Source organism: Passer domesticus, chromosome 6 (genome assembly GCF_036417665.1).
Source record: "Passer domesticus isolate bPasDom1 chromosome 6, bPasDom1.hap1, whole genome shotgun sequence".
NCBI lineage: Eukaryota > Metazoa > Chordata > Aves > Passeriformes > Passeridae > Passer > Passer domesticus.
The window spans coordinates 52,288,875-52,303,997 of NC_087479.1; the positions used below are offsets into that span (position 1 = coordinate 52,288,875).

The 15,123-nt window shown below is 37.6% G+C and overlaps 1 protein-coding gene across 14 annotated transcripts in view; it reads right to left on the reverse strand.

Annotated features, from left to right (window-relative positions):
• Window positions 1-15,123, reverse strand: part of IRAG1 (inositol 1,4,5-triphosphate receptor associated 1) — a 98,290-nt gene that overhangs the window by 21,701 nt on the left and 61,466 nt on the right. For 9 of the 14 annotated variants that reach the window (XM_064425499.1, XM_064425498.1, XM_064425497.1 and 6 more), the window contains 6 exons: window positions 13,481-13,544; window positions 10,467-10,544; window positions 9,241-9,429; window positions 4,161-4,261; window positions 2,926-2,996; window positions 1,418-1,591 (listed from right to left, as the gene is read on the reverse strand). In XM_064425499.1, the coding sequence (XP_064281569.1) occupies window positions 1,418-1,591; window positions 2,926-2,996; window positions 4,161-4,261; window positions 9,241-9,309 (415 nt within the window). In that variant the 5' untranslated portion in view covers window positions 9,310-9,429; window positions 10,467-10,544; window positions 13,481-13,544. Of the gene's footprint in view, window positions 1-1,417; window positions 1,592-2,925; window positions 2,997-4,160; window positions 4,262-9,240; window positions 9,430-10,466; window positions 10,648-13,446; window positions 13,545-15,123 lie in introns of all 14 variants that reach the window. The other 5 variants (XM_064425503.1, XM_064425501.1, XM_064425506.1 and 2 more) reach the window with 2 other exon arrangements.

Below are 15,123 nucleotides of genomic sequence, written 5' to 3' on the forward strand. Positions count from 1 at the left end.
AACAAACACATATGTGCACAGTTTCCCATAATACATGAAGGACAAAAATTCAAATGTCAAAAATACTATTAAAAAAGAAAAAAACCCCTCAAACACATAGCAAGTGAAAGATCATTAAATCTTCTCAAAACTGTTTTTCATAAAATTTAAAAATTAGAACATGTAAGCTTGCAACACCACAGGAATAAAAATATTATAAAAATATCTATATGCAAAAAATATATTTTGTATGCATTAAGGAGCTTATCATATTCAGGACTAGATGCTTAAATCTACTCTTCTCAAGAAATACTAAACAAATACTTTTTTGGTGAGCTTGAGTTGGAGCCTGCAAATGATTGGATTTGATAATCTTAGAGATCTTTTTCTCCCTTAATGATTCATCATCATTTTACCTGATGGAAGTGGAAGAGTGAGAGAGCTGCTCTGAGATGCTTTGGGTGAAACTTTTAGACTAAGAGTAGGGGAAACTGCTTCATTAGAACACAGACAAAAACAAAACGAAAAGGTGATTTTACTTTCTAGGCTTGAACCTTCTGTGTTTTTAGAATTCAGATGAGATTAAAACATCAATATCATAGACAGTCATGTGTTTGTCCAGAACCTAACAAGTCATTTTAATTGCCAGGTTGTACTTGGCAATTTGGAGTTTAGAGTAAATTTCACGTTTTATACTTATCAAAAATGGATAAATTTCTATTGATACAGGAAATCCTTGTTCTCCTCATTTTTCTGGTACTGTAAGCACTGAGGAGATGCAGCACAAGAGAAGATTCATGAGGAATTTAGGAAAGAGAAGAAGTGATGTATAGTTGTGGAGGGTTTTTTCCCTCCAGAGAGTGCCAGGCCAATTGTAAGACAGAACTTTGTTTGAACTGACATTTCAAAGCAAAATGAAAGTCCTATTTCATGGTAAAATGGCATTTTGTTCCAGTTTTCAAACACTTCGTGTAAAAGGAAAAATAATTTCAATTGGCATTCTAGAACAGAACATTTTATTCTGCTGTTTTTAAAGGAGTATCTGGTCCATTTAGCTTAGTTTATGGCTATGTTCAGAGTAAGAGGCAGCGTAATTGTGTCTGGAGGGAATGTTTTTTCAGCAGAATGAATTCTAGCCACTAGAATTTAATTTAAACAACAATTTGTGAGCATTTTTCACTTTTTAATAGAAATACTTCATGCTTTCTTGTAACACTGTTTGCAGTATAACTTTACAGCATTTTACCTTGACACATCTGGGTACATGGATGGGTCATTTTCTGTGTGATGTGGAACCTTGCGGAGAACATGAGGGATTCTGACTTTCAAATTAACCAAGTGTATGGCAACAGTAGCAAGGTATAGATTATAGGAGATGTTTGCCTTTAGAGATGTTTGAAGGAGAATATAAAATCTGGTTTTCAGGATCTGCCCCTACCTGTGGGTGACTCTGAGAGGCTGCTTCTTGACTTTCTGCCTCTGCGTGTTAGGAACCTCTCACTCACTTTCTTTGCTTCTTCTAACAATTCAAGGTTCTTCTTTTTGTCTTCCTCTGATATTTTGACATCTGGTAGTGGATCATTCACCAGATCAATCACATGACCACTATTGTCTGTGTAGAAAATGTCAGAATTAGAGCTGGACCTTCCATTTCCAGTTATATTGTGGCATGTGAGAGCAACAAGTTCAAAACAAGCCTGTAAATTTACAGCTATAAATTTAGTTTTGAGCTTGCATGTAACAAAAAAATAATGTCTGCTCATTTCTTACATTTTTACAATCTCAAGCTTAGAGCAAGCCCTCAAAACCACAGGTAACCCATTAAGATTAATTCACCGTGATTAAAAATTCTCTGAATATGTGAAACTGGCTTTCCTAGCTGTGTTTCCAATGCAGTTTCTCATTTCTAAATAAAAGTGTCATTAAATTCACCTCAACTAACAGTAATGACATTTCTGTAGTAGACTGAGCTTCATGGAATTTTCATGTTCAGTTTTTCAAGGCTAAGAACCCACAAAATTACCCAGCAAATATTTATGCACAATAGTTTTAACAATTAATTTAACACGCCATTAATCTGTGGCATTTAAATTGGTTGAAAACACTAAAATTTGAGCACCAATTTTTACAATTCTCCAGCCTATGATGCAGCAAAGAAGGCAGGCAGTTGTCAGAAAGGCCCTTTCTGTGTGAGTCAGTATAAATAGCTTTTATGAACATCTAAAGAACAGCTTGGATGTGGGGGAGGAAAGTCATCAGGTAACATAAGAAAAATATTTTAAAAATTGACAAGAGCCATTACAGAACCATCAGATTTCAGAAAAGCTAAGGATGTAAGCAAGCAGCAAAAACTCAAGAGTTTTTTGTTTGTGGGTGTGGAGTTGTTTCACTATTGGTTTTTGATTGATTTTTTTGAGGGGGAGGGAGAAGTCCTTTGGCTGTAATTTCCTCAAATTTAGTTCAATTTCAAGGATGTCAAAAACCATACTTACAGATTGAGTATTCTAAAGCAATCTATTTTCAGTGAAATATCTGTTTTGGTTTAAACTCAGATTTATGTATTGGAAGTTTGAGAGACAGACTTCCCATGACACTTTCCCTGTGCCAACAAAAGAGAAGCTCAAGTGTAGCAAAACCAGTATTTTGTATTCTACAAGAAATAAAGCATGTATATGTTGAGCCCTCTAAAGATGTTAAGCTAATGCACCAATTAACAACTTTCTGAAAGTAACAATGTGTGTATTTCCTTTAATTGGTCTGCATGCAGTCCACTTACAAACTCATGATCACATCCAACATCCCACCAGCATTCCCTGTGCATGCATTACACAGCATACACAGAGAAAAAAATTATGGTCTACACAGTCAGACTCTCTATACAAGTTTTTATTGCATGTCACATTTTCTGAGAATACATCCTAGTTGAAATGAATAATCACTTCTTACCAACAGAAGTCAGTGAACTTGTGGAATTCCTGGTGGCACGGTTAGAATGTCTCCTATGAGGACTCCGAGGCCTAGAGAGAAAAGTGAACAAGAAAAAAATTATGGGAGCATAGCATCAAAAAGAGGTCCTGATTATCTATTAAAATTAATATTAAAAAGAAAGCTCTTTGATTTAAAAACAAAGACAAAAAGCATTTCTTGTAGTTCCTCTCACCTCCAAACAACTGGAAAATGGAGGAGATTGCAGAAAGAAGGAAAATTGGAGAAACTGATATGACAAAGTTCTATTCATCTCATTCACTGTGAACCTGATTTCTCAGAAAAAAACCCCTACATTTCATTTGATTACTACCATGACTTAAAAATCATGTAAGAATGGCATATAATAAAAAACCCAAAAACCAACCAACCACACTAAAAAACACCAAAAAAACAACCACCAACAAAAAACCCCAAAAAAACTTAGTCTTTAAGAAGCAATAAAAATTCAGAAACTAAATTTTATAGCTAAATAATTCCTTAGGCTCCCACATTGACACTCCCATAGTATCTTTCTAAACTGCAAACCAGTTAAGTCTCAAACAACAGCAGAAATATAAATACCAATCCCACAAATAATTCTGCTTTTGAATGGCTGTATAGAAATTCTCACTCTAAACTAATCTTGAGGTTTGGAGAAGCACAATTTTAAATATACAAACAAATTATAGATTTATGAAATATATTTTCTGATATGTTTTTTCCCCATATTTTAAGTTTAGTGGCAGGTGATTAAAATTAAAAAGCCCAGGTCAGGAAGCACATGTAATTTATCACAGTAAGTATGATAACCCTAATTCAACTCAAAACTGAATTGAAGTTTTCAGCTTCAAACAGGATTACTGTTTCTAGTCAATGACTTACTTTCACTTATGCTTAACCTCAAGGTGGTATTCTTGTCCCACCTATGTGAACCAAAAACTGCTTCAAACCCCATTGTATTACAGTGCTCAAAGTAGATATTTAAGTTGCCCAGCTCAGTGAGTGGGGCTGCCAGGCTCAGTATTCTGTGTAACTCTGCTCTTTTAGTCTCGATTATATTCCTGTTCCAAACACCATTCTCAAAATGAAAAGGCACTATGACCAAATCACAGAGATGCAGCATTAATATTTTCATACAACATCCATTTCAAAGCAATTTTCAGAAACACAGCCCCTGACATTTATGGATGGATTGGTAATGTATTATACAGTACCTGTTAACCAGATTTTTATCAATTTCTACATCTGGCGTGACAGCATTCTCTGGAAGAACAATAGAAGGTGTGCTGCATGTTGTCCCTTCAAAAGTTGTTTCCTGAATGATGTGTGACAAATACAAAAATGTAGTTAAGCAGAAATTCAAACCACTGAATATTGACTGTCTGTGTGGAAAACAATGTGTATTTCTCAATTTACCTAAAAAAGAAAAAGTAATTGAAATAAGATATAATTAGCTGTAATTTGACAAAAGAAACATGAATTAGAGGCCTATACTTTAATGACTCAAAAGACACAATGGAGACCTGAAATATCTGTTTTCTTTAAAAACTTTTAATGCATGCAAGCTAAATTCAATCAGCATGGAGCTAAGGAGAAAGCTTTTAAAAGGCAGACAGTCTGGTTTTACACACAGCAAACCATTCCTTGAGTGAAGTACATGTCCAAGAGTTTGGTGAGTTTATGAGCTGAATGCAAGAGTGAAAAGCAGCTCTGTATAACAGGGCTAAATTAAGCACACAAACCCTCCAAATGATAGTGATGTATAATGAAAGCTTGAATAAACACAGTATTAAGCGTACACATGATAACTTTAAATTATTTTCTGGGGTTTTGGGTATCTTGTTAAGAGCTCCACATGGTTTTCCCTCAAATTACTTGGAAACATATTTTTAAAAAATATAATTCAAATATTTCTTAAAATAAAATATAATTTTTAAGTGCTAAAAGAAACTGGCAGGCTGGTACTGAATATTAATATGTGCTTGCCTGCTTAGAAATGAGACCTTGCCTCAAGAACTTAATCTCACACCTGCATAATTGTACCACTCAGCTGAAAAAAAGGAATCCATTTCCTGTGAGATATCACAAGTGGAGGTGCATCAGGCTGGCATAAATTAATGTGGATGCCTCATATGTGGTAAGAAAATGATTACTTCTACCCCAAACACTGTATTCAGATTAAAACCAGAAAACAGCTGAAGGGAAACTTTCCCTGCAGTGGCAGTGGACTGCTGTCAAGTGACTTGTAAAATTTAAAGAATAACTTGTAAATCCTCAGATCCTAATTGCTTCTGCTAAGCACTGATATATATACATATATATATATATATAAGAGTTTTGGTTTAGTTTGTTATTTGGAGTCTACAATTTTCTTGAAACTACAGCCCAAAGCTTTCACAAGAAATTTGTTATACAGGTAAGAAAAATCTGTTGCAATAGCACTAATTCAGGCATTAACAGAATGAAGCATGTAATAAAGTCACAGTTTAGCAAGTCAGGTTTAGACTCTGGAAGTGTTCCAGGCCAGGCTGGGTGGGGCTCTGAGCTACCTGGTCTAGTGGAAGGTGTCCCTGTCCATAACAGGGCAGTTGGAGCTGGATGACCTTAAAGGTCCCTTCTATCCTAAAGCATTCTCTTCTATTCCATAAAGAAGCTGGTTTTTACTTGACTGCTAATGTCTGTAATTTACCATAGAACTCCTTGCAACATCTCTCCCAGTGCTGCATTTTATTCTTGTTGAAATAACACATTTTCTGAACAAGTAAAAGGACTCTAGAATACTTGGGAAATGGCATAATATTAAAAGACATAGAATAACCCTTCTACCTCTCAAAGGCAATGAAATATGCCTTGATTTGGACATCTGAGTTAGGATTCTTGATTCTACTGTAAATAGCATAAATTTTTTACTAAAATTTGTTTCAAGCAGCTTCACACTTCCATACTCTCAAATCTCATATGAACTTCCTTAGCAAGTTCACTTTGTCAGTCACAGGAGAGCAGGATGGGGAACCTGCCAAGAAAACACTGTGAAGATTTAAATTTAGGAAAAATATCCTTGCAATTCTGAAAATGTTCGAATCCCAAAGCATATGTGATTCAATGCACAAGTGACATTTTATGACAATAGCTTGAAATAAATTTTTAGTAATATTCTTGAAAATATTAAAAGTGACAATATATTTTTGTCAATGACAAAACTCAGTTGACTCCCCTGCTTGCAGGGCAAATCAGCTGAATACACATGCACAGTGTTTATAATAATCTCATGACTGACTGCCAGAAAACAAAAACTTCTGAATGATGTAACATCAGCCTTGAAGTCACTCAAGCCCATTTTAGGACTCTAAAAGCAGCTCATTAAAAAGAAAAAAAAAAGAAAAAGAAAAAAAAAAGAAGAAAAGACAAAAAAAAAAAAAGAGTTTGCAGTCAAGGCTAGTTCAGGTCAGGTAGAAAACATTAATCCTGGTCAGCAGCTATAGGAGTTCAGCATCTACACAAGTGAAACCTCATGGCCTCCTGCACTGTCCAGGAGAGGGGCAGGAAGAGCCAGAGCAGGAAGCTCTTTGCAGGGCCAGCTGGCTCCAATCAAAAGGAATTGTTATACACTGAGGAGTGCTCAGGCTGCTCTACACAGGCCTTGGAAGAGAAGCTTTAACAGGAAGCTTTAGCTGCCTCACAACAGTGCAGTGTTGTACAACTGCACAGAGATGTCACAGAAGATTTCCATCACCTTATTTGTGTGCCTTTAACTCTGCTCCATTGGGAGCTTCCAGACCCATCTGCTCCTCAGCTATTCCCAACAGTTGCCTCATCTCCTACTACCAGTGGTTCCCTGCTACCCAAGTCTTTGCTTCCTTTTTGTCCCAAGTCCTCCCCTCCACAAAAATTAGGGTAAAACTGACTCCACCTCTCAGGTGGCTCAGGTGGGAACTGCTCCCTAAGGGTGATCAGGAGCCATCCAGACTGGCAGGGAGGTGTGTGCAGGGCTGAGAGGGTGGCACAGGCAGTTTGGTCCATAACAGCACAGCCAAGAGCATCAGAGATGGAAGCAGAACCTCCAGACATTCTGGCTGTTAAGTTCTACCAGGCCCTCACTAAGCATAGAGAGAATGTGCTTTTGAAATGTCTCTAATCCAGACAACAGGATTTTACATTAACAGGATGGTGAGGGGAGAAGGAATACAAAGATACTCTGCTGAAAGCCCTACCATGCCAGGCAGTCAGGTGACAGAGCTTCACTGTGTAACAACAAAATTCTTTAAAGCACTGGGGAAAAAAACCCAGAACAACAAAAAAATCAGGAAACAGAAAACCCTCTGCCACCTGGCCATATTCTCAGATATTAATTAAAAGTCTGGACTGAACTTCAGAAAAACCCGGGCTGCTGTAAGAAATACTGAAATGAAAACCCACATTTGTTCTCTCAAAATGATTTTGAGACACAGAACCCAGGTCTTCCCATAATATAAAAGCATGATCACACTTGAAGCATGCAGAAAGCTACATGTGATATAAGGTTCATTTTCTTTTTGTCAGAACTGTTTTGCAATCTCTGTGCATTTAGGCATGCAGGAAAAAGGTGGAGGAAAATCTCCTGAAACAGAACAAAAAAGTTGTTAGACACCAGACAGCACTCTAGATGAGATGAAATTCCAGACTTGGAAAATTCTGTTGAGTGGCAGAAAACAAAACCACCAGCTTTTAGCTCCTTTGGGTGCCCTCTCCTTGCTTGCAAGTCCTTATCTCACAATAAGCTGTTATACTTAGAGTGACTTACAGTCATGCTGTAGAGCTTGACCTGCAGCAAGAGCCAAGAGTGACAACAGCTATGAACAAGATCAAGTTTTCACACTAGCTAGTGGCAAACCTTAAGCAGGCTTATGAGCAGTGTGTTGGTTAAAATCACTCCACTGTGATTTTGGGCATGAAAATAATCACTTCTCTAAAATGAAGCATTTTGCACAGTGACCTGATTCATGAACTAGCACATTACCACAGTTCATTTAAGACCTATGTCTAAAAGGCCTGGAAAATGTATTAAAAATTTAATGCTTTTATATTAGGAGGTTGGAAATTTTCATTTCTCCCACTTGACAAGCAAATTCAGGATTAGAATCACTGATGTCTGCTAAATTTTCATATTTTTCATCTCTGGGTATGTTTTATACAGCAAGTCCTTTGTACTAAAATGCTTTTCACATAGGCAAGTTAAAAAACCCCAATAAAATCATCTTCAGCTAATAGATGCTATCAGATGGTAGTCTTGATGAACTTGTATCCAACTGGGGTGTTTATCTTAAGGCAGGAAACTAACACTCAGCACCATGTGCAGTTTAGATGGAAGGCAGGACAAATCAGTGCAGAGCTCAGTGCTGGCAATATTTTCCAACAATGTTAAAGTAGCGGATGTTTTCACCTAAAGTCTGGAATGTAGTGTCCCCAAACCTAATGACAGTGTCACATCTTTAACTGAGGATGTGCCAGACTATAAATCCTCTTTCTTTACACCAGTTTGCATAAAAACTAACTATTTGGATAACCTGTGATTTCTTAATCACAGTAATGGTTCTTTCTTCAGCTAAGCTAACAAATGACAAAAAAACCAACCCCAGTTTATTAAAATATGAAGCTACTTTTTATCTGTGGAATAGATTAATGAAAATGGGGAAGACCCATCTGTTATTGATTTTTTATGTTTATCTGGAATGCAAACATGTAAAAACATGTAGATGCCATGCAAATTTGAAGCAAACTGATGAAATGCCTGAGGAACATCCATCTGCCTCTGTACAGCCCCAGTGTATGTTCATCTTCTGCTGTGGCAAATAAAGCACTGAGCAAGACTGCAAACCAAAAATGCCCATGTCCATCTTTCACACACACGAGTTGCATAACATCCTCTATATCTGTAAAAACAACACTAGTTGTTGAAGTGCAAGCCCAAGTTCTGTTTTCAAAGTTTAAAGTTTTATTTCATAACATCAGAAAGGACATTTTTGGACAGCTTTGATATATGTCTGTCTGTTCTGAACCATTTATAAGCCTCCAGTTCAAAATGATAAACAACTGCTTGAGCAATTCAAGTTCTCATTCCTTAGGCTATAAAATATTTGAGGAACTCAAAGGATTTCAACTGAAGGACCATTCATAGCTTCATCAATTAAGCAAAACACCCTAATACAGAGCAACAAATAGATTTGATTTTATAAGCCCCTAAATAAACACAAACATGTTTCAGCCTCAGGTTTCCAGCAAGTGTCAGAAAACACCTCTGTAAGTAAGAGAGCTTACTTTGGCTGGAGGAGAGCTGTTGTGCTGGGCCTCTTTTGCTTGTCCCTTGTCTTCAGGTAAGGTTGGCATGGTGGGCAGCGTGAAGCACGTGGAGCTGCAAGGTTGACTAAGAGGATCATGCACTGCTGGCAGTATCTGTTTCAAGTTAGCCTGAAGGCATAAGCTCTGGGAGGCCTCGTGATCTGCAGGCTGGGTTAGATGCCAAAAATACAAATCAAATCCATTTAAAACTCTATGCTCAAAAACTGAGATCACTTTACAATAATAAACAGTATTAAGGTTTAAATTAAAAATGCTATCTTGTGTTTTATTAACTCAAGCTTTCAAGGTCAAGTATAACTTAGCAAACGCATTCAAAACAGACAACCTTCTGTTCTTGTTGCTATTTCCATCTCTTTCCTCCATTTTACAATTTCCATTTGTCACTATGATGTGACCAAACTGCCTTTTCTAAATATCCTCTAAGAAGCAAACAGCATCCTGTTATCATATCCTGGATATCACAGAACAGCAGAATAGTTCAGGTTGGAAGGGACCACAGGGGTCATCTTGTCCAACCTCCCTGTTCAAGCTGGGTCATCCCAGACCTCAGGGAACAGAACTGCATCCAGAAAGTTCTTGAAAGTTCTCCAGTGAGGGAGACTCCACAGGTTCTCTGGACAATCTTTTCCAGTGCACAGTCACATGCACAGTGAAGAAGTTTTTCCTCGTGCTCACATGGAACTTCCTGTGCATCAATTTCTGCCCTTGCCTCTTGTCCTGTTGCTAAACACCACCGAGGAGAGTCTGGATCCATCCTCTGACACCTGCCTTCAGATACTGACAGATATTGCCAGGGTCCCTTCTCAGTCATCTATTCCATAATATGCCTTTTAGTGACTAATAGCCTTCATGCTACAGAGCATGATCTCAGAGGACCAAAACTTGAACCCTAGAGGGTGGCACTTCTCCTTTGAGCAAGGTGAATTGTGAAAAGACTTGGTGTACCTCTGCACAAGACAACAAGGTGCAAGACACTTCCAAAGCAAAACAGCAGAAATGCCCAAAGAAGGAAAAAAAACCACAAACTACCTATTAGCTGAGAAAACTCTCATTATTAGTATCAAGGGGAGGCAATGCATTCACAAGGGTAACATCAGCATGACAGCCTGTACCAAAGTCTGAGGATCAGCAGTGCAAAGCACAAATCAGTCCTTAGAGTGGCAGGGGGTGGTTGCAATACTTACTGTGGCACCTGCCCAGGAATCAGGGCGCTGTCCTCATCAGTGTCCTCACGAATGCATCACTGCGCTCCCCGGCGGTGCCTGCAGGTCACACACACGCAGCTGAGGCCACCTGGTGCACACACTGTGTCTCCACTGGGAACTCCTCACTACTGCACTGGACATTAACCTGCTACACTTTTCCCTTCCATTTCAGGGGTGGGCAAAGAAATGTATTCAGGAACATGTTGGTTTTTTGAGGTTGCCAATTACATTTGTCAAAATACATCTGTTGCTTTAAAATAAAAGCAAAAAGAGGCAAAACCATTCACAAGAAACACTGTCACAGTCTCAGTAGTGACAAGTGCCTCACCTCAGCTCTCACAGAAGAAAATCTGTGTTGTAAAACCTACAGAATGTGTGAAAACTCTAGACTACAGAAGCAGCTAAGACCCCTGCTTTTATTATGTTCATTTCACATTATGTTGGAAACTTAATTTTCGCTTTCACTAGACGAGGAATACAAGGCTCTCTCACATGATAATGCAGAATGAATAGATTGTAAAAATGATCCTACACAAGTATTGGTGTGTTCAGGAAAAAATAATTATATCATTTCAGTTCCTCAATAACAGCTCTGAAAAATGTGACATCATTATGAAGACCAAGATACAGACTCTTTTTGAACAGTGGGTATAAGGATTTTTCAGAGCAGTGCATGCTGTAGGGACTGCATGTTTCAAGCTTTTCTAGACATTTTTGTGCCTGTTACAAGTGACTTTCTAACTTTACAAAAGTAAGTGGTAGTTCATGCTTGTATCACGATTTTACCCACCTCTGACTTCAAAGAGTAGTAGAGAAAATTTTCTACGAATTAAATCTTTTTAAATGGCTATTAAGGCAAAACAATTAAAGTCCCTATAGGGTGGAAAAGACATATTTATGATTATGTATATTGTAATAAATCCACAGATTAGACAGATACTGAATGCATGAGTGTTTCAATAATTAAGTTTTTTTTGTATAAAACCCAGTCACCAACTATTAGCAACCCACGAAGCTGAGATGGAAACAAGGTAGTGAAAAAAAGTGAGACAGACTTGCTTTTCATCTCTGTCACAAAATCCTGGCATTTTACAAAATTTGAGTTTGTAAGAACTCAAATTCAAACTGAAAAAAAAAGAGAAAAAAAATGTGGCTATTTATCTAATCCCTCTTAGTGTTTGCCTTATGAATTTATTATGGTTCTGATACACTCAACCCAATGCTGGGCCTGAAAAATCAGGAATGTTTCAAGTCATGGCCAAAGCATGTTTGCAGTCCTACATGGAATTGTAGAAGCTATTGCAAAGTGGTTTATTCCCAGTCTTAGCTGAGTTCTTAGCACATACTAAACTTTAAAAAGTAATGCAACTTATCTTGAAACAAGAAAGAGCTATTAAGCACATCAAGTTTCAGTTCATTTTTCAGATCTAAAAAGAAAAAAAAAACTTTAAAAGAAATAAATCAGCAGGCTTGTCTAAGAATAGAAAGGGACAAATCCCGAGCTGTGTTGTCCTAGAGATGCAGCACAGAAAGTACAGCCAAGGGAAAAAGGAGGGTAGAAAGATGAATTTATGCCACCTTAACAACCCCCAGATTTGGAGTGGACCGAGTTCAGGCTGTCTCTGACACAATTAGAATCCTACTCTGATTTCCTTACAGAGATATCTCGCAAATAGGAATAAGCTTCAAATCTCTGTACTGATCAGTAGGAAAATTTCTCCTTCTGACTTTCCATTTTTTCCTAGTACCACTCCAGAAAACCCCAGTGCTGAGGACTATATTGGAGCAGTGAAAGCTTACACATAATTATTCATATTCCTAGGCTTCTCAAATCAAACACCATCTCTGCACACCTTAACTGCATTGCTGCAGTCCACTACACTGCCAAAGTGAGGGGGACTGCATTTTGGTATTTCAGTATAAGCATGTAGTTCAATTAATAAACTATATGATTGAGAACTCTAAAATTATTAACTTTCACTCTGAAAGCTGAACTTTAACCCGTGCAGTGTTTTTAAAGTCAGTAGCCCATATTTTTTAAAGACTATGATGCTAACCAGCACAAACATCATATACTGTAAATGCAAGTGGATACACCATGCTCTGCAATGAGTTCTGCCATTTTCTGATCAGTTACTGTCTTCTATACTGGTAGGAAAGGCAAAGGGTTAGGAAAGATGAAAACCTAACTATTAGTGAATAAATGTTCTTCCATCACTGCTGAAATTACCTTATGAAAACAGCCCCACTGAGTGTCACATGGAGTCAAAATACATAGAAACAGGGGGCTTTGTGAGAACACTCTACAAGAATTAGAGAAGCTTATCTGCATCTCAGAAATGTAGACAGAGCATAAAGAAATGTCCTTGGAAAATTTATGTCACTGGAAGGTACATTTTTTCTTTTTCACCAGAGCATTAGGGCAGAGTGCAGTCTTGGAGCTTACAGAAATTCACACCTCTATTTACAAAACCAGCTGACAGCCTGAGCTAGAATGTGCAGAGCTTGACTAGCCTGCTTCTAAGCCTGGCTCACCTGCCTGCTGAACAGCATTTGGAATCATGCTACCATTAGCTTTGCCAGCTTCGTCTCCTTTCCACAAGAATAAACATGCTTCAATCAAAGAAGAAAATTATGTTAATAATATGTGCAATTCAGTGAGGGACCAACTGAAACACATGTAATTATTGGCCCTGAAGACAGTGAAAAGAGATTAAAAATGCACCTGCACTTTAAAAACAGTTAAGGTGCACGAACACATACTAGCATCCTAGGCACTGAGATGATTTCAAGATCCTCTTATTTCTATTTTTCTTTTTTTTCTCCATTGGTCAAACTCTCTCTGGCCTGCCTCTATCTTATCAAAGGATGTAATCAGATTATTCTAGTGTTTTATCAAAGTAAATGATCTCCCCCAAAAACTCCATTCTTTCAGAAATGACAAAAGCTTCAAAATTACCTTTTAAAATTAAATACATGTACAGATAACTCACATGTCACAGGCAGAGTGGATGTGGGTGAAGGTCTACAATTTCAGTATGCACGAGCCTTGTGCACCTACAAAATGAGTTAAACACAAGTTACCTATCCAAGTCACCAAATTCTGCTCATTCCCACACTAAGAGGAGACAATCTAAAGGAAAAAAATAAGAAAAAGAAATAACAGAGAGGATGGAGTGCTTTTAACATTTTGGTCTGTTATTATAAACTTACTGCTTAAAATAGTTAGGAAAAAAATTATACCCTGAGCTCAAATTTGTAGTCAGATACAGATCAGTGAATGCAGAGAACTTTCTTTTACCACTGTGTAGGCTTAGAGTACAATCTCCAGGAAATGGAGAGCTCTGGGAGCTCTATTCCATAAAAGGGAAAAGTATTTAGAGGCCCTTGGCTTTCAGTGTGTTCTCTCTGCAACTTATTTTACCATAGTAGAGAAAGTTAAGTATAATCAGTTAACTTCCCCTGGCTGAGTCACAGCTGAGTCTGTGGCAGCAAAGGCTCAGAGAAAGGTGCTTCACTCCATCCCCACTGATAGCTGGGCACCTGACCCCAAATGATCTGCCATGTGTCAGAAAGGGAACACAAAGGGCAGAAATAACCAGTTAAGAAAGCATTTTATTAATATTTCTTGACCTCATGCTGCCTGTGGTCAAGCCTCATTTGTCAATAACAGGAGCTGCTTGCTCACGATGCAGCAGCTGAATTCTGAGTGACTTTTTGCAACTTTTTTCTTTGTTGTCCTGTACAGTGGTTGTAAAAAGTTACCAAACTAAAAAGGTAACTTTTTGCACTCCATTTTGTATAGCTGTAAAAATATATAGAATTCACATAACATTTTGAATTAGGTTTTTCAGCTTTGAAGTACTCAAGACCCAGTAAACTTCCTTCAAACAAAGTCTGAGCAAAACAGGGCATTTTTCTTATGTTTGTACCAGAAAAGTGTTTTCAAAGACAAAGCATTAATATAGCTTAAGGTACACAGTTTGTTGGCATATATTAACTATCCCCCTAAAACTTTAAAACCCCAAATCACAACACAATTTAAAAAAAAACCCACAAACCCCCTAAAAACAGATGCAGAATATCTTAATAGAAACACTTTGAAATTTTGCATTAGGACTCCAAGAACTTTGTAAAATAGGAACATTCACTGAGAAAAGGAAAAAGAATCCCAACTGAAGCTGACTCATGTACATTCTTGCCCTTTGTGACAAAAGGTCCTGCATGGAAATTGGAAGACATTTTCTTTATTGTCTGCAACACAGGAAAAAAATTGACTAATAGTTTCCTATTGCATCTCATTTTTATGACTAAAGAGTGGTTTTCATGGTAAATACTTAAATTTGCAAGATATTAAGATCCTGCTTCAGCCAATTTACGAAACAACAGAGTCATAGTTCCAGGACAAAAGTAAGACACCTCTGTGATAACCTTAACGAGTGAGTTCCACCCACTCCAACATCCACACAACTGCTCAAGGTAAAACCTGGAACACAAAGTGGTGTTTCTGTTTTTAGGATACAGAACAATTCCACTGAGGCATGCAGTGTATATGCAACCACTGTGTGAATCCAAAAGATCTGTTCTTATTCAGGGATTAATTTCTGACTATTGAGATTCCTGAGTGAATTCAATA